The sequence below is a fragment of the Protopterus annectens genome, chromosome 3.part0 (assembly GCF_019279795.1).
Source record: "Protopterus annectens isolate FY-2018-M chromosome 3.part0, PAN1.0, whole genome shotgun sequence".
Taxonomy (NCBI): Eukaryota; Metazoa; Chordata; order Ceratodontiformes; family Protopteridae; genus Protopterus; species Protopterus annectens.
This window is the reverse complement of record NC_056731.1, coordinates 917,021,480-917,041,543: the sequence shown is the minus strand read 5'-3', so window position 1 is coordinate 917,041,543 and position 20,064 is coordinate 917,021,480. Positions and strand designations below refer to the sequence as shown.

Genomic DNA, 20,064 nt, shown 5'->3' with positions numbered 1-20,064 from the left:
GGGAGTCTCGGACCCGACACTCCCTCGCTGGCTCCGGGGTGGAGAGTCAAACCGAGACTTCAGTTCTGACCCTTCCCCTCGGGGCTTCAGTGCAGGTGAGTTCGGCTCTGTCCTCTGGATTGGAGCGTGGGGTCTCGGCTTGGGGAGGGCTGCCGGCCTCTTCGGAGCTGGCAGACTTCTCGGACCGGGATTCTGGTGCCTTCGATGCCATGAGGATGGTCATGTCTTCTAAGACCACTACCTTTTCGGATCTTTCTTCCCCTCCCCCTAAAGGGCCACGTTCTGTCTCTTCCCCACAGGTCCCTACCAAGCGTCGAGACCCAGAGCCTCAGGTATCCCCATTGGGCAGCCCCTCCTCTACAGGGTCTTCACCGGACGCTCCCACTGATGAAGTACCTAGGAAGAGACTGTGCAAGAGGAGGCACTTGGATTCCCCACAAGAATCGCTGACATCGGACACCGACTTAGAGGAATCGGAAGGGTCCCCACGATCCCCCTCAGAGGATATCTCATTTACAGACATATTGGAGATCTTAAGGCAGAGGGGTGATTGGCAGTCCCTTGCTCCTACTGAGGATGAGTCGGTACTCCTGAAGGCCTTTGGGTCTCAACCATCCACCTCCTGGGTTACTCCTCCCTTCGACAAACTAATGGATTTGGTTGCTCGAAGGGCGTGGGAGTCTCCTGATTCAGTGGAACCGGTCCCACGGAGGCCCAACAAGTTCATTACTTCCCCTGCTGACAAGGCCTTTCTCACCAAGGGAGTCCCAGTTGATGCCATGGAGGTGGCCGGCAGCCACCAAGAAAGAGATGTCGGAAACCTCTTATTCTGTCCATCCTCCTAATAGGGATTCTAGGATGATGGACAGGTATGGGAAATGCATATTTAGTTCTGTGGCATTTTCCATGAGATCAATCAACTACCTAACCCACTTTACCCGCCTTCAATGAGATCTCCTTAAAGAGCTGGGAGATGCTCTACAGGGTAACACAGCTGATGCAGTTTCTGAGATAGTGACAGCACAACTCAACACCCTCAATTCTATAGTCAACTCATCCATGCGGCTCATTTCTTATGCTGCCGATGGATCAAGTAGGGCTGCAGGTTCAGCGATAGCTCTTAGGAGATGGTCCTGTATGCGCCTTTGCTCCTTCGCAGAAGCCTTCAAGTCTTCCTTCGTCAATACCCCATTCGATGGTTCCGCCTTGTTCGGGCCTAAAGTTAAGGAGACGCTTACTAGGTGTGAACAAGAAGGAAAGACACTGCTGTAGGAGTCCGTTTTTCCACTCCACCTAGACCATACCCCAAAGGGCAATGAAGTGGAAAAATGTGGTTTCGAAAGCCCCAAGGAGCTTTCCAGAACACACCTACTGATACTCCCTCTAGGAGCAGAGGAGGGGGTAAAAATGGAAGACGCCACCCAAACGGCAGAGGGGTCTGCAAAATCAGGGTGACAGGGAGCAGTTCTCTGGTAAGCCCTATCAGCATTCCTGAAAGGAAGCTCGGCTGTCCTGCTTTGGAGGCAGTCGGGGGTCGCTTGGCTTTATACCCAAATGCCTGGCTAAACATTGCAACGGATTCTTGGGTAAAAAGCATCATTTCCAGAGGTTACTACATTCCCTTTACAAAATTCCCTCCCATGTCTACAAGTATTCCAGACGTTCCACCCGGTCTGCGAAAACTAGCAGCCATAGAGATTCAAAACCTGCTAGACAAAAGTCATCCAGCCAGTCCCGGCAGACCAGATAGGATCCGGAAATTACTCAAGGTTTTTTTTAGTTCCAAAGAAAACAGGGGACTGGAGGCCCATATTAGACCTCAGCAAACTCAACACCTTCGTCAAGAAGGAAAAGTTCCGGATGGTCACGCTTCAATCGATACTTCCGTTTCTAGAAACGGGTGATTGGATGTGCTCTGTAGATCTCAAGGATGTGTACTACCACATCAAAATGGCCAGATCATCCAGAGATCACTTGCGTTTCCGGCGGGGGGCCAGTCATTACCAGTTCAGAGCCCTGCCCTTTGGTCTCACCACAGCCCCCAGAGTGTTCAAATGTATGGCAGTGGTCATGGCTCACCTGAGACGCTTAGGATTCCGGGTGTTTCCATATCTGGATGACTGGCTCCTCACCGCCACCACCAGGCATCAACTAATTCATGCAAGAGACTACACTATCAACCTGTGTTCCCAGTTGGGCATAACCTTAAACTTCGAAAAATCTGCATTATCACACTCGCAGTGTATTACCTTTATAGGAGCAGAGCTAGACAGTGTTGATTCAAGGATCAGGTTGCCTCAAACAAGAATCTTATCCCTAAGAAGTCAATTGTCCAGTCTGTTGACCCAGAACAAAGCTCCTGCATCCCAGATATTGAAACTGTTAGGCACAATGGCAGCGACGCTAATAGCAGTCCCGTTGGGATGCATGCACATGCGGTTACTCTTCACACAGTGGTCTTACCAACAGCTGCCGATGTCGCACGAGATTCTGTTAACAAATATTTTCAACCAGGATCTCAATTGGTGGCTGAACAGCGAGCAGGTAGTAGTCGGACGTCCCCTTGTTCTCCCTCAACCCACAGCCACAGTGACCACGGATGCTTCCCTGATTGGGGGGGGGGGGTATTTCAGGGAAAGACTGTCCAAGGTACTTGGTCGAGCATGGAATCACATTTGCATATAAATGTCCTGGAGCTGAAAGCGGTGTTCCTGGCATTGCAACACTTTCACGACTGTCTTCCTCCAGGGACAATTGCAAGGGGGAACCAGATCGTATCCCTAATGCCGAGAGGCCCATTTGGCAGTGGGCTATATCCACCAGGCGCTTTCTGATAGCAATGCACATCCCGGGGTCATCCAGCGTGATAGCGGACAAACTGAGCAGGGCCATCCTGTTGCCTCACGCGTGGTCCCTCAAACAACAGGTGGCAGACAAGATTTTCCACAGGTGGGGCCAGCCTTGCTGTGATCTGTTTGCATCTCTGATGAATGCCAAATGCAGAAACTACTTTGTCCTTTATCCCCCACCGGGGAGAAACCCGAGGGACGTGCTTGTACACGATTGACCCCCGGGCCTCCTGTATGCCTTTCCGCCAATTCCTCTAATTCCCAAGTTCATACAGAAAGCCAAAAGTCTGGGAAGGACTGTTATTCTGATAGCCCCTTCTTGGCCTCGTCAGATTTGGTTCCCCTTTCTACAGAAGTATCAAGTGGAAGAACCATGGGTTCTGGCCCCAGTGCCAGACCTTCTGACTCATTCGTCGGGAGTTCTTCATCCCTCCCTCATCTCCCTAAAACTGACAGCTTGGCTGCTCCAATTCCCATATTAGCCAGGTCTCAAGATTTGTCTCCCGCGGTCCAACATATTATAGTTTCCTCTCATAAACTGTCAACCAGGAAATATAATAGCAAATGGAAACAATTTGTTCACTGGGTTTCTCACCACAGTGTTGACCCATATGTTGCGCCTCTTCATACCATATTAGAGTTCTTGTCCTCCTTGTTCTATGATGGCGCAGCAGCTGCCACCATAAGGTTTCAATTGGCTGCCATTTCCAACTTTCATGTAGGTTTTAACGGATCTAACATCATGTCCCACAGACTATGTAAAGAATTTTTGAAAGGGAGGCCTTTTTGAAAGGGACCCCATCATTTCAGACCACCTATCAGACACCCTGTTTCTCCCTGGAATTTGAATCTTGTCTTATCCCAGTTGATGCTTACCCCCTTCAAACCCGCGTCATCTTATGATTTGAAATTTCTGTCTTGGAAAACAATATTTCTGGTAGCCATTACATCTGCGCGTAGGGTCTCTGAACTCCAAGCTGCATCTTTCAGGCCCCCATATTTGATCTTCCACCCTGATTAGGGTGTCCCTCAGGACAAAATCCTACCTTTATTCCTAAGGTCTGCTCCGAAGGGAACTTAAATCAGTCCATTGAGCTCCCAACCTTTTTTAGACATCATACCAACAGACTGAAGTATATGTTACACAAGCTTGATGTTCACAGACAATTGAGATTCTATTTGGACAGAACGAAAGATTTCAGGCAATCTGATCAACTCTTTGTCTCCTACGCAGAGAACAAGAAAAGGTTATGCAGTATCAAAAGTCACATTATCTAAGTGGCTTTCTGATTTGCATTAAATTCATTTATTCCTCCACTAATCAACCATTACCGACTAACGTCAAAGCCCATTCTACCCGGGCTGTTTCTACGTCATTAGCTCATGCAGCTCGTTTACCCTTAGATATCATCTGTGCAGCTGCTACTTGGTCCAAACCTCATACATTTATCACTCATTACAAAGTGGACAGGGCCTCCAGGGACAGAGCTTCCTTTGGTTCCACTGTGCTCAGGAATGTTCTCCCTTGAGCCGCCCAGGATTAGGGTGCTTGGGACGCTACCCAAGTGTAAGAACAAAACGGCGAGATAGAACAACTTCACGTAAAGAAGTTATGTTCTTACCATAATGTTCCATGTGAGTTGTTCATCTCGCCTTTTTGTTCTTACATTCCCTCCCATCTTCCCCCTCCTAGTGAGAAGAATGGTTGTCTTGGTGGATTGGTTGGTCTTGTCAGCTTGTCTTCTTAAGACAGACTGTTTTTCTTTCTATAAATCTAGAGGTACCTAGATAGGTAGGTACTGCAGTGCTAATTTTTTTAGGCCGTCTTCTGGTGCAGCGTACTAGATCTGGGGTTTACAGTAGAGCATCATGGGATATATACTGTGTCTCGAGCTTCTCTGAGAGTTTGAGCTTGAAAAGCGGCCGACTCTGAGCCGAGGGATCGGCTCCGAACCCACGTGTAAGAACAAAAAGGCGAGATGAACAACTCATATGGAACGTTATGGTAAGGACATAACTTCTTTATTTGTATACCAAGACTGAGATGACCATATTCCAGAATAATCCCTTTTCTCCAAGGTATGGCTATGTTGGAGTTGGTATATGTAAATATGGGTCGGGGGGGAGACTTGCCTGTGAAAAAAAGAAGCTTAAAGGATAATGACAGTGTTTGAGATTTTTTGCTGTTCTGGATTTGAAATTTTTTTTTCAGTCCATGGGCACTAGACATTACAAGTGCCAGCATTTCAATAGGGAGCCCTGGACATGGCTAAGGCTTTGAGTTCCATACTGTATACTGAGTTGTTGAATATATAATGAAGAAAAATAAGGTAAATGGTTTTATTTACAGATGGTAGAAAACTGGTTAAAGAGGAGAAGTTGCGGGGTTAAAATCTGGAATACTTATTCAGTTGTTAAAAGTATGAAGGTAGGTGTGCATCAGGGAACAATGCTTGGACCATATTTTTTTACAATATTTGTATGGTTTTCCAATGTAAAGTGTGATATGGGTCAGCAAGTTCCTAATGATATGAACACAGGTAGTTCTTTCGGCTTTTCCCAGTTAGGGGTCGCGGTCCGCTAATGATTGGCAGTAGATTTTTTACGGGTGCCGATGTGCCAGCTCGATGCCCAACCTTCAGCGAAGGCACGCCCATTCTACGCATGTCTTTCGAATGCCACTCTACCGTGGGGAGGACATGCAGACTCCACACAGAAGGCGCTCCCGCCGAGAATCGAACGGGAGAACCTCTTGCTGTGAGGCAACAACACTACCGCTGCACCACCGCGGCTTATAATCTAGTCGGTAAGTCTAGATTGCAGGGATTTATGGATTTCTTAAAAACTTGGTCAAGAAATAATGCAATAGAATTCAATGTTAAAAATTTAAGGTTATTCATTTTGGCCGTATTAAGCTCTTCCTATCCCTATGCTTTGAATAATATTGTATTAGAATCTGTGAACACTATAAGAGATCGGGGGTGATAATAGATGGCCATTTTTCCTTTGAAGACAGTATTTTGGCAGGTGTTAGGAAGTGCTTTATGGCTGTTAAGAATATTTTGAGAGCTGTTATAAATAGGAATATACAGGTTTTACAGCTACTTTACAAGTCAGTGGTTAGACCTCATTTAGAGTACTATACAGTTGTTTGTTCTTATAATTGTACTCAGATTAAAAGATGAGAAAATGTACAAAGGTACTTTTCTAAACAAGTTAGTAATGTTAGATGTGGACAGTACTAATATGCTTGCAAAGTTTTCTTTGTATACAAACTATTGAGTATTAAGAGAAGATTTAATACTCTTGTATAAGTGTGTACAGGTAGGTAACAGGTTAGCAGTTAATTTGTGTAGTGAGATTAGAAATAACTTAATTTTTGCTAGAAATAATGGGTTGGTTAGTTGTTAAGTACTCATAGTTTTAAAAAAAGAGCATTCCACTGTAGAGTGAGTTTATTATGGAATGCCTTACCTTTCAGGATTAGAAAGTCTGTCTGTGTACAGTGTTCTAAGATTAGTTTAAGTAGCTCGTTAAGGAATAGTTTATGATCCAACAATGATGGGTTTCAGGCTCAGATAAGATCTAAATTATAATGTGAGTTTGATTTCAGTTACAATAAAAAAATAGGATGATAAATTGACAGTGTTTGATCCACTAAGGAAAGACCATGCTGGCAGATCTACAGGAGTCCAATTTAGAAATCAAGTAGTTTAAAGAAAGAGCATGTAATATGTTAACATTTGCGAATAATATTGGTACACATTGAGCAGTATGTGATATGTATCTATAATCCAAGACATGACTTCTCATTCATGTAATGGAGGACCATGGAGTAGTAAAAGCAGTTTTTTTTTTTCAGTTTCGGGACTTGATGTGATTGATTTGTTTTAGTAAAAGTTATTCCTGAAAATTCACAGGTAATATAGGCAAATGTGGGATTAGTGCAGTAAATGTGTTATGTTTTCAAGACGTTAAGATTCCAGATATGTGATAATAGTCCAAATGCAAGTATGGATACACTGTCAACTTTTTCCTTTAGGGTGATAAACTGCCTGTCAAACGTGTGTTGCATTTTTAAGGACTTCTAACACATGCACTGATCCGGTCAGTAGACTGGTTATGTGGTACAGATTTGAAGCTTACCATGCAGTCCCAGACTACTGTTGTCTCTTCTGTGGCAAACACCTCACTATATGTTCCCTAATTCTGCAGATGGTCCAGCAAGAGCAAGTGGGTTCAGATATTGCCTTTGTTGCTGTGCCTGGCAGTAGTTAACAGACCAAGTAAAAGCAGTCAGAAATGAGGGGAAAAAAACAGCTTACAATATTGCAGATGCATATATTCACTCACAGCACAATGTACAGACTTACCATGGCTAACTGTCTGCACCTTCAAACTTCTTGTCACTCACTAAGAACAGTTGCTAATGTTAAAAGAAATTAGCTAATAACTTTGCCGATGCAAAAGGCTTACCATTTCCATGCCTTTCATCATTTTGTGTTATTTTTCAAGCCTGTTTGCTTAAAATTGTTTCTGGCTTAAACCAAGGACATAAATGTAGGCATCCATCTCTGCAAAAATAGGAGAGATCGCTGTCTTAATTCTGCTTGTATATCAATACACTTTTACACCCCACCACCAACCCTGCAGCCCAACTTTTAACTTGATTCTGACTAGCTTTTCATTACATCACCAAGACTGTACATCATACAGCTAATAAAGTACTTGCTTACTTTAATATCTTTGACATATGCAGCAGTCATTGATAAAGACTCTCCCTTGCCTCACATTTAAATACTCCTAATGCATACTATACAAAACCTTTACAACATAACATGTACTTTATGTAGTAGTGTTTATAGAAATGTTAATATAAACTTAATTCCCTTCAGTGTCCTTTTAGAAATTAATGACACAAAGTGGGTATATATTTTAAAATGAATCCTAAAAAAATACAAAATTCCAGTTTTTCTCAACCACTTTTTTTCTTGCAAAGCCATATTTCACATGTCTATTCCTGTGTCTGGTGGGATTGGTAATTTTACAGTTGCTGTTTTTTTCTCTATCAGTGTTTGCTGGTGGTGTCCCTGATCTTCTCCATCTCCCAAGAGCAGTCAGACGGAGAACATCTCAGATTCTCTTGGCTTGCTGTTTCTCTCTCTACCATTTTTTGAAACAGCTCTTGAAAATCCTCATACTCGGCCATCCTTTTCTTAATGTTAAACTCTGATTTTTTTTTTTTTCAGTTTTATCTGTTTATCTGAATAGCTTGAACTGATGCTATCCTTTCATTCATTCCGCAACTGCTGGGTCTCTGATCAGACCCAGCCGGTTCTACCAGATCTTTGGATCCAAAAAATCCTGAGCTTGTCCCTTTGCCCATAATGCCCTGCCATCCTAACATACTTCAGATCTTGTTTTCCACCATTCAGCTTCAGATGTGGATCCTTTTGCTGCTGAGTTTTTAGGAGTTTTTTGCTAGCTTGATCATGAGTTCAGTATTAAAAATTTTAATTTTAAAAAAGTTCTACTACATGCTTCATCTCGCTTTCTCCTACCTCCCTTGTTTTCTTGCTAATTTTCTCTAGCATTTCATCTTTATAGTTGTTACCGATTACTCAGTACTACTTCATAGTACCATTGCTAATATGTTGCTGTTTAAAGTTTTGTATTTTATATCCTTCTAATCTTCTTGTTGAGAGTATTGCTTGCTCTACCATTGTTGGAAGGACAGTTTTTCTTTCTCCCTTTCCTTTTTCTTCCTGGAAAAAAAAAAACTTTAAATTAGTAGTGCTTTATAGTTCTCCTCTGGACTTGGCGTAGGTCAGTATGGCTGACAAGACTACCAGTTTTAAAAAATGCATCACCTGTGGGCATAAAATCCCAAACTTGGAATGTGTATATTGTTTGGGAGCTGCCCATTTAGATGCATATTGTTCTTTTTGCTGTAGGTTCAATTCCAGGGCTGTCACTAATAGGAACAAGTTGTAGAAGGGCCCTCTCCCTTCTGCTTGTGTTGCTGGGGCTCAAACCCCCTATAAGAAATTGGATAAGGTGAAGCCAGACTGTGCTCCCAAAGGTAACTAGCTTGCTCTTCCTCTCCTCTTTGGCACCACCTGCTAAAATATAAAAAAATAATTGGATAGAACCCCCTTGGATCTGACTACTTCAAAATCTCCTCAGATCTGATCACCTCCTCTCCACCAGAACCATTCACTTTTCAGCTCCCTTCACCTTTCTCAGAAGGATCCCCCCACAAACATTCATGACCTCTGTCCTCCACATCTTCAGTCAAATCTTTCAGAAGTTTATTTGAGGGTGAAATGGATAAAATGATGAGAAAATTCCTCAGAGCACAGATCCAGATAAGGGTACTCACGGCTTTTACTCTCATCGATCCATGAGCCGACCCTTGTCTACATCCCCCTTGGTCTCTCCTTCTCTGATTTGATCTGACCTGCTGTTTTGGAGCCCATAGATCTAAGATCCGTGGGGGTGTCCTCATCAGATCTGAAGACAGTCTGTTTTTCAACTCCAGTAACTTCCCTGAGTCACCTGACACTAAGCCTTTTGAAGCCAGAGGATCCTTAGAGCCATAGTGTCAGAGCTGGATCCGGTGGGGCTAAGGTGGACTCCAAAGCTATCGGAGACATCTCTGCCCCTCAGGGCTACTCCTTTCTTGGGTGGAGTGCTCGTGGGGTTGCAGGTGCTCTGTCTTCGAGATTGTGAAGAGGGCCTTCTCTTTATCTGGAGAAAGGACATTCCTGCCTCCCTCGGATCAGACAACTGTACCTTCTTTGGCTGTTTACTTTGAGCCTTCTTCATTCATTCCATTGGGGCAGCCAGCCTGATCACGTCTCCAGTTGGGCCCTCAGGACATCCTCAACTGTCCCAATACTTCTCCAGACCATCCAACTGAGGAGGTCCTTCTGAAGATGACGTGTAAAAGGAGACATCTAGATTCCCAACATGAATCCATCATGGAGGACACTGATTTTGAGGAAGGGAAGGAGTCCCCCCAGATCTCCACCTGAAGATGTCTCATTTGGAGACATTCTAGAACTTATAAAACAGAAAGGTGGTTGGTCTTCTGATACCTGTTCCCAGGAGGAATCGATGTTCCCGGAGGCTTTCAGGTCTGACCTGGCTACTTTTTGGTGACTCCCCAGCTGACAAACTCAGATATAATTTTTCACCATACGGGGAATGGTATATTGTGGAGATGATCCCTAAATATCCATACAAAATTTTAGCTCTTCCCAAGAAGAGGACATCCCAGATGATGCCATGGTTGTGGCAGCGGCAAAAAAGAGCTTGTGGAACAGAGCTGTTCTGTCCATCCAGCTAATAGGAAGTCCAGGGCCTTGGACAGATTCAGTAAGTGCGTATACACTTCACCACCCTTTGCTTTGCAATCTCTGAATTATCTAGAACATTTTACAAGAATGCAGAGATTTGACTCTAGAACTTTCCAAATCTTTCTCTTGATCCATGTCTGCTGAGGACTAAAATAGTCTCCTTGCAACTGGCCACCCTTCAGTCAATTTCTAATGCATCCATGAGGCTGATCTTCCATGCAGCAGAAGGTACCTCACAGGCAGCAGGTTCAGGCATAACCATTAAGAGGCATGCCTAGATGTGATTGTGATTTTGCAGAGTCCTTTAAGTCTTCATCAGTACTCCCTTTGATGGATCTTCCATATTTGGCCCTAAAATAAAGGATGCACTCTCCAGAGGTGAGCAAGAGGGAAAGACCCTGTCTGCCATAGGCATGTTGTTTTACCCCTCAAGGACCCTTTTCCCTTCATAATCAACAGGAAGGTAGAACAATGTAGTTCCATAAATCCCAGGTTCCTTTTCAAGACTTGTGTGGAGATAGCTCTCCAAGTGGCAGAAGGGGGAACTCAAATGGAAGATACTGTCCACGTGGCAGAGGTGACCCGCAGAACCAAGTCTTACGGGACTCCTCCTCGGACAAGTCCTACCAGCACTCCTGAAAGGGGGCCTGATGTCCTCTGGAAGCAGTCACGGGGCATTTGTCTCTGCACCAAAGAGTCTGGTTATCCATAACATAAGATCCAAGGGTGCAGAGAATTATATCCAGAGGTTATATCATGCCATTTTCCAAAATTCCCCTTACAAGAATGAAGAGAGTCCCTGATTTTCCACCCAATGAGAGGGAAGCAGCAGCATTAGAAATAGAAAAGCTGCTAGATTAAAGAGTCATCCCAAGGGTCCCCCCCAGACTAGAGAGGATCTGGGACCTATTAAGGATTCTGCTTAGTGCCAAAGAAGACAGGGGACTTGAGACCAATCTTGGATCTTAGCAAACCAAACCAGTTTGTGCAGTATTCAAAGTTCCGGATGGTCACTGTTCAGTCTATTCTACTGCAAAAGGATTATTGGATTTGCTAAATAGATCTGCAGGATGGGTACCATCACATCAAAATGAAAAGGCATTGTAGAAGATGTTGGTGCATCATGTTAATTATCTTTGAAGGTGATATGCCAAGGTACCAGATGCTTGTTTGGTATGAATAAATAGCTACCACCATCTGTGGATTGTTTTTTGTTTTTTTTATTATACCAGTATTGTTCAGTTTTTTGTGGTTACAACATGGCAGAAGGTGTATCAGTTGATGTTCGAACTGTTGGTGTAGCAGGGGCTATGTTATTCACTGAACTTGTGCGAGAAAGGGAGGCTAAACTGGTGGCACATGATCCATGGTCTATTTCTGAAGATGCTGACATTAGCCTGCAATATGGAGATTTACAGAGGTTGATGGCAAAAGAGATCAATCTCTGTTATGATACCAAGCTTTTGGAGAAATATATTGAATCGAACGTTGCTTCATGGGGTCTAAGAATTAATCCACTTCCTGCATGGGATTTTCAAGAGGAAAAACAAGATCTACTGGAAGAATGGAAGCAAGCTGCTGTGCGTTGTTCTTTAGAATGGCTCCATATTTTGGTTAAGCAGAACACTCGAACCATTGGTAAGCTGCGTGATCAAATTATTGAAATGCAACTTAAACTACAGAAAGATTCATCTAGTAGTGTGTTCTCTAGCAAGATGTGTGAGATTAAAAAAGAACTGGACAAGGTGGAAGTGAATGTTTTGGCACGTAAGAAGAGAAAATTGATTTGTGATTTGGAGGACTTCAGGAGCCGAATCATTTTCTCGTGGCAGCGTGGATCACGTATTCAGCGAAACCAACATCGTGGAAGAACAGACAATGCCAGCAGGAAGTCATGTTTAAGGGACTCGTTGGCTTTTTCAGTTGAAACGCTCTCTAAGAAGAGTGTTTCTTTTGAGAACTTGGATGATGTCAATGCTTCAGGTTCCTTTCATTTTTCTTCAGGGGCCAACAACAGCATTTCGCCACCGAAAAACAACCAATGCAAGGGTCGGAAGAATGGAAGAAAAGGCAAGAAATACTAAGATGTTTTGATATAAGCAATGACTTTGAAAATGTCCCTTTTGAACCTGCTTATAATAATGAGGAGTTAAAAATTGTAAATGTGTCTGACATATCGTTAACAGAAAATGCAATTAGTATTTTAAAGAGGGGAACTAAATTTGTGCCCACAAAAATTCCTGCTTTGGCTGAGGTAATGATGGAAGCCAAAACTTTTTGTAGGATATTAATGGGGGTAATAATAATACATTCTTTTTTAGTGTACTTGCCAGCTCTTATAATATTAGAGGTGGTGATCTAAAGTATAGGCTACATAGTTTGGAAAGCAGATTTATTTTTAAACTATGGTACTTTATACCCTAGGCATCTAAATTTGGAGGCAAATATTATGACTGTATAAATGTCATGATACCTTGACAATTTTATTTTGTTGATACATTTGATGTGTAGCAGGATTATTTGAATAGTCCCTTTAATGTATATAATTATTTAATTGGATAATGATGAGGTGTTTCCAATGGTTCACTTGGTATATAAATATGTTGGTGCATCATGTTAATTATCCTTGAAGGCGATATGCCGAGGTGCACCAGATGCTTGTTTGGTATGAATAAATAGCGAACACCATCTGTGGATTGTTTTTTTGTTGACGATGCAGTCTGCAAGCCAGTTTGCAGACTGTAGTACAGGGACTAGTGTCCAAAACTTTAGCCAGGTCCAGGTTCACTGTATATAATTGCATGGCAGCAGTCTACAGCTTCAGTGATTTTCCCAGAGAAGTTTACTTCTCCATACCGACATGATCTTATTTTGACAAAACTGCATTGTTGCTGGTCTGGAGTAGAATGTTTTTATATATCAGTGCTCATGAAATCAGTCCATGGTTTTGCTGCTTAGGCTTTTAAGGTTGATGGGAGTCTCAGCTCAGCTGGTATGTTGAGTACATTATTTTTTATTTATATTACACACTGTAGCTTGCATGTTAAGTGCTTTTGGCAGAATGGCTAATGACAGAATAATCTTGAACTTGTAGTGAAGGCCAGAGTTGGTTTTGTAGTTTTGACATGGGAAAGGCAACAGTGCTGTATAAACTATAGAACACAGTGAAGTTTAGGGTTGAATTAATCAGCTGAAAAACTTAAGTCATTACATCCGAGTGACACCATCTACAGTTAACTCCTACTGACGCCTCTAGGCATCAAATATTGCTTGTTTATATTTGCATCAATAATTCCAAAACCATGCTATGTACAAGGTTTTAAAATATTTAATCTTAAAGCTTACACAATGTTCAACTCAAGGGCATTAATATTTGATAGCTCTCTAGTGCAGGTAAAGAGATATTAACTGTTGTTTTTATAATATTAATTTATATAGATGTAATTTTCACATTTTTCTAAATATCTCAACAACCAAGTAACACAGAACTCCTTAGCCTCATATGAAAACTGGTAGCTAGATGAATAAAATGTTGCTGACAGTATGTGTGTAACTTGAGTGGTTGCTGCAATATTGGAAGTTGTTTACAAAATATTACAAACTTAATAGTTACTGTGTTTACTGTGACTTTAAGACCTAGAACCAAAATAATACTGCCACTTTAAAAGTAGTTTATGCTGAAGGGTTTGCTTTATACTTATTTCATAACCTCTGTGGATCCAGAGATCTAGTTTGAAATGTAAAAACACTAATAAGCAAGGATATACGCTGGTATATTGTAGCCAAGTGTCCAACCACTTAAATTCACAAAACGTTCACATAAGAAATCCACCACGCTTAGAAAGTAATGTGGAGACAAATCTTTTATTCTTAGTAAGCGCTTTCACCCGTAGGCTTCTTCAGACTTTCAAACATTGCATTGCAACAGGACTACAATTTAAATATCCTACTGTATAACGCTATTGGTCAGTCAATAGACAGTAAAAAAAGCTTAAAGCGCTAAACATCATTTAAAAACACAACATTAAACAGCTTTGTTCATTTAAAAACACAACATTAAACAGCTTTGTTAAAAAATGCTTTGTTAAAAAGTGCATTCTTTAAGATAAATATAAATATATATGCACACACATATGCCTGCATTTCATTCAGTACTAAAATATGTAATATATAATATCTGAGATGTACTGTCTAGTGTCATACACTCCATAAACATTTAAAATAATGTGAAAATAATTTGAAAATAGTTTAAAAGCCAATGGTTATTCTTCTTGTTGAAGTGGTCACTACAAAATTAGGCTGTTGAGCAATAATTTAACTGTAGACAATAAATATAGAAAATGACAACACACAAAAAGGAATAATAAAATAAACCTAAACCTCAGGTTCTGTTCTAGTGGTTAGGTACATGGAGCCTTCTCCTTCTTAAAAACGGTTTCACCTGTACCTTGTCATTCAAACCAGGGTATTGATCAACCCTGCATCTGATAATCCACTTCATTTCACTCTCCAATGTGTAGTTGGACACTTGGCTACAATATACCAGCGTATATCCTTGCTTATTAGTGTTTTTACATTTTTTTTGCCTCGCTAGTATTACGCTCTACTTGCTGGTTGTGTCACTTGGATTTTCTTACTAGTTTGAAATGTGAAGACATCATTTGATTATGTAAAAAGCTAAACTCCATCCATTGGCAGTTACAGTGCAAAATGTCTGAGCTTCATTGAAGTGAATGAGTTAATTGTTCTAGAAAACTAGTATTACATTAAAGTGTGTTTTGATCAATGATGAGTTGCTTGTTTGCATAAATGCAGATCCTAATTACATATATACATATGTATTTTTAGTCTAAAATACGACGTTTGCCAGCCTATTTGACCGTTCAGATGGTTCGATTCTTTTACAAGGGAAAGGAATCTGTAAATGCCAAAGTACTGAAGGTTAGTACATTTTCAGTGTATTCTGTTTAAAGTTATGTCTGTCAATTTGTCTGATGTTCATAAGGTAGATAAATTGAAAAAAAAAAAATTAAGCAACATTTTATGGTCCTACTTTTGACTTTAGTGGAATCCTAATTGACTGACTCATCAATACAGCTATATGGCTTTAGGAAACCAAGGTCCAAGTATGCTGAGAATAACTGAAAAGATTAGTCTTTGATATTTATGATATTGATCCCTGCAGCAGTAACCTTAGTTATATGGATTATACCCTGTCAAGCGCAAACATAGGTTTGAGCACTAAGCCCTTCAGTGCTTTCCTGCTGCTGAAGCGATCACTCTGCTACAGGCTTTCAAGGGCTTGTGATGTTCCTTTGCTGAGCAGGTTGTTCCTTTTGGGGGGAAAACATTCTGCATTTTAAATTTATTATTTAAATGTTCTTTTTTGGTTAGGATAGTTGTTTGTATCCAGGAATTTGTAGTTTAACAGACTGACATGAGACTTAACTGTACTGTTACAGTTTTTTCCTGTCACTTTAAAAGTAGTTGAAAACCATTTTTCCCATCAGAAGGGAAGAAAAACTAGACCTGTATCTGCTCCTTATCAAATTTCTCTTGAAAGGAGTAGTTTACTAGATCTATCTCAGGGTATAATTCAGGCTGTTGACCTTTCTTATAAGTGGTTTCTGGTAAAGGAAAAAAGGGATACCTCTTTTCCTGAAGAAATTCAAGGTTCTGACTCTGGAAGATAAAGCGACAGATGCATGGTTTTCTCCTCAGATCTCTGATTCAAAGATAAGCACGGTATCTGATTCTCTTTGTGGGTTGATTTTTTCCAGAATGTAACATTATTTTCTGTGGGAGAACATTAGGTTTCTCAATTCCTCAGAAAATATTATTAGCTGTTGCAAAATGGAATTTGTCTGAACCTTCACCGCTAGCACTGGAGGATGTGTGTGTGTCACTGCCTGTAATTTTCACGATAGTCAGCCTGCTGACCCTAAAAAGGCAGATAGATTGTATAAAACTCATCAGTCTTTAAAGTATTTATATACCCATCCCAAGTCTGACCCAGCAGTTATAGCTTTAGTTAATTCTACTGCTGCTAAACATTTAGTTAATTCTAATCCTACACTTTCTCACCAGGATCGGAAAGTAATTGACAAGTTTTGAATTGTCAGGCTCATACTTTAAAGCATATTCTGACTAATTGTAAAAGTATGAGGAATGTTTTGTCTGTAGTTTCTTCTTGGTAGGAAAAATCTGCTTTAAATGGTCTACAGTAAACTGCCCATTAACCAGCACTCTCAAGCAACCAGAGAAAACAAAAAATCAAAGAAATACAAGTTTCATGTATTGCACTTTGTTTCCCCTCAACAGAAACAAACCTTACATTTTTAGAGTTTTAAAAAGGAAGACAGGAATAAATTCCTCTCCCCAACCTGGGAACAAGTCAAACCAAACAAATACTATCGAGTACAATACTAGTTAGGCCTATTTTTAATAGTAACTCTCCCGCAACCAGAAACTACAGTTTTCCAGCATCTACCAATCCCCATGGGTGCCAGTTAACTGAGAGTTTACTGTAGTTTCTTCAGTCTTATAAGTCAAAACTCATTGTTTAAAACATGCGTATGATTCTTATACTTCTGCAAGGGCTATGGTCACTGGTACTGTTTTGAGGAGATTTGTCTGGTTACATTCTCAGAACATCCCAGTTGATATGAAAAATAACATTTTAAATTTTCCTTTGGAATGGAAACAGATTAGTTTGTGGTCCCTCTGTTGCAGATGTTATCAAAAAGTGTGGTGATAGTGGTAAGGTGATCCGGGCAATCTCTTGTTTTTTCAGCCTTTCTTTTCTAAATTTCTAAGATATTCTCAAACCCTTCATAAAATTTTGACAAAAAAACAAAATAAACAACCTCAGCAAAATGCTAGTAAACATACTTTACAGTCCTGCATTAAGAGGATGGAAGCATTTTTATTTGTTTATATAAATTCACTAAATTGGATTATTAAAGTGGTTGGTGTTGACACGCCTGATGTGATTGTTTCCCAGCCGGACACTGGTGGTGGTTTTTGTTTGGTTATTAGTGGAGTATATGCCACTGGTTTGCTTCTTATGTTATTAGATTTAAAATGTTTTATCACATCCCTATTCTTCCAGAGTTGAGGCTTTTCTTAAGGGTGTGTGTGTCTAGATTCCATTATCAGTTCTCAGCTTTACTCTTTGGACTATCCACTGCACCAAGAGTGTTCACAGATCTAGCTCCCAGATCTGATGTCTTCTCAGTCTTCCTTGACCTGTGGTTTTCAGATTCGAATCTCTGATCCAACTCAGCCGCTTGCCAAAGGCATAGGGTCTGAAACTCGAGCTCCTCCCCATAATGACTCACTCCCCCGTGGTTACCTCAGATTTTGTTTGCCACTCTTAGGAGAAGCATCGCGGTCCATCGTTCTGAGCTCTGGTGAGGTGTTTTTGGGCTTCTAACTGTAAGCTATACTTTAACTTTCTGTAATTTTTTAGCCTTCCTTTTTCCTATTCTACCCAACCTTCTTTAAAAAAAAAATCTGTATTTATATAGCTTAGTGTTTTATTGTATGCTGGTCTGTTCTTGGCAGGAACTTCTGTTCTTCTCTTCTTTCCCTTCTGTCTTTGTGCTATGTCTGAGAAATCGTTAGCACACTTCCTTTGGGCACAAGATTCCCTTTTCTGATGCCCACATGGAGTGCATGTATTATCTCTGCCCTGCCTACCGTAATGGCCTCCTGCTTTGTCTGTGAGGGCTTTCATCAACGGGCATTGGCAGACAGAAGGAACAAGCTCATTCTGAAGGGCATTCTACTTCCTTTGGCCCAATCAGCAGGTTCCCCCTTGTTCTTCTACAGGGGCTCAACCCTGTCCAAGAAGCACTGTGAACATAGCCAGTGCAGGAAATGTTCCCCCGGAGAAGTGTGCTTAATCCTCTTCTGATGAGCCTCCAGCCAAGGTTCCCAAGGCATTGGATCCCAGAGCTTCGGATCTGAGTAAGTCCAGACATTCCTGTCCTCGACCCTGAGCTGCTTTGTCTTCGGAGCTGCCTCCTCCAGCTGCATGTTTGCCTCGCATAGAGAGAGGTCCCCTGAGGATTGGGGGGGCAGGCCACCTTCCAGAGTATCGTCTGTCAGGTCAACCCACAGACTTTCGAAGTCATAGGTTGATCCTAGGGCAGTTCCTTCAGACGCAAATCCAGATGAGGGTATTACCAGCCCCATTCCCTACCGGTAGTGTGGGCAAACAGTCACCCTTTAAATTCCTGCTCCTTCTCCGATCCGACTTGCTGTTTTGGAGCCCTCTGATCCAAATGCCCTGAGAGCCAAGGTGTCTGAGTCGATAGTGGGAACTCACTTCGAACCCAGCACCTACCCTGACTCTCTCAGTTCCTACTATCTCAGAGCAGAGCAGCTGTTGGAGCCAAAGCCTTTACATTAGTTTAGAGGAGTTGACCTCAACTCTGAAGTTTAAGGAGCCGTTGCCTCCTTTCGGAGCATCGGCTAGGCTCTGGCTTCCCTCTCAGAATGGAGGATTGGGCATGTTCAGGGGTCATCTGTCCTGGCAGTTTCAGCTCCAGGGAGACTGTCTACGGTGTCTCTGGCCCATTCTGCTTTCAAGATGGTGGAGAGGGTCCTCTCCATGCCGAGGAGATCTTCGGCACCCACCGTTTTGGATCCACTTCTGTCCCTTTTGAACGCTGTCTGACACCTCACCACTGCTCCCACCCAGCAAAGCCTACAAGCACTTCCAACTCTGATGTCTCCCCAGAACACCACACTGAGGAGATTCCCCAGAAGAGGAGGTGCAAGAGGAGACACCTCGATTTCCCCAGAGGAATTGGTCACTGAAGATATCTATTTTATGGAGGGGGAATGGTCCCTCATATCTCCACCTGAGAATGCCTCTTTTGAAGACATCTTGGAAATCCTGAGCCATAGAGGTGGATGGTCTTCCCAAAACCTGAGCCTCGAGGAATCTGTGTTCTTGGAGGCTTTTGGGTCCGGCCCGTCTACATCTTGGGTGTCCCCCCCTGCTGATGCATTTATTGATCTGGTGTCAAGCTGGGCTCAGAAGGATCTGGACACTGTAGAGCCGATGCCTAAGTGTGCAGACAGAATCCTTACTGCTCCCCCTGACTGACCCCATTGGACTAAGGGTATCCCAATAGATGCCATGGTTGTTTAGGCAGCCACTAAAAAGGAGATAGCCCAGGAAAGCTCCTCGGTCCATCCCCCCTAATGGGGAGCCTAGGGCGATGGACAGATTAGGCAAGAGAGTTTATGCCTCATTGACCTTAACGATATGAGCCCTAAACTACCTTTCTCATTTTACCAGGCTACAGAGGGATTTAATTACAGAACTCTCTAGTTTGGTCCTAGAGTCCATGTCTGACGAGGACAAGAAATCCTTCTCCTCCAGATTGGCCACTCTACAATCAATATCAAATGCATCCATGAGGTTAATTTCCTATGCAGCAGAGTGTACCTCTAGGGCTGTCTGTTCTGGCATTGTCATTAGGCATCATGCCTGGATGCAGCTGTGTGATTTTGCAGAACCATTCAAGATATCCTTTGTCAATGCCTGATCTGATGTTAATCTTTTTTCCATTCATCACTGATGGGGTTTGGTTCCGAGCCCTCGGAACCGAGTTGGCCTATTACCAAGCTCGCTCCAGCCAAAACCTCTCGAGCTAAGCTTCCACCCACAATGCCCTTCTCCCTGTTACCTCAGATCTTGTTTGCCGCATCGCTGTAAAGCTGCATTTCAGCCAAGCTCTCAGCTAAGTGGAAACCTTTTTGATATTTTGTGTGTAAAGCTTGTTTGTTTCTAAAAATTTATGAGCTATAGTCTTTTTCCTGTCTAATTACAGGAGTTT

General features: G+C 42.1%; 1 protein-coding gene across 2 annotated transcripts in view; it reads left to right on the top strand.

Annotated features, from left to right (window-relative positions):
* USP14 (ubiquitin specific peptidase 14) overlaps positions 1 to 20,064 on the top strand; it is a 1,988,776-nt gene that overhangs the window by 1,577,121 nt on the left and 391,591 nt on the right. For both annotated transcript variants that reach the window (XM_044065241.1, XM_044065240.1), the window contains exon 12: positions 15,059 to 15,151. In XM_044065241.1, coding sequence (XP_043921176.1) covers positions 15,059 to 15,151 — 93 coding nt within the window. The remainder of the gene's footprint in view (positions 1 to 15,058; positions 15,152 to 20,064) is intronic.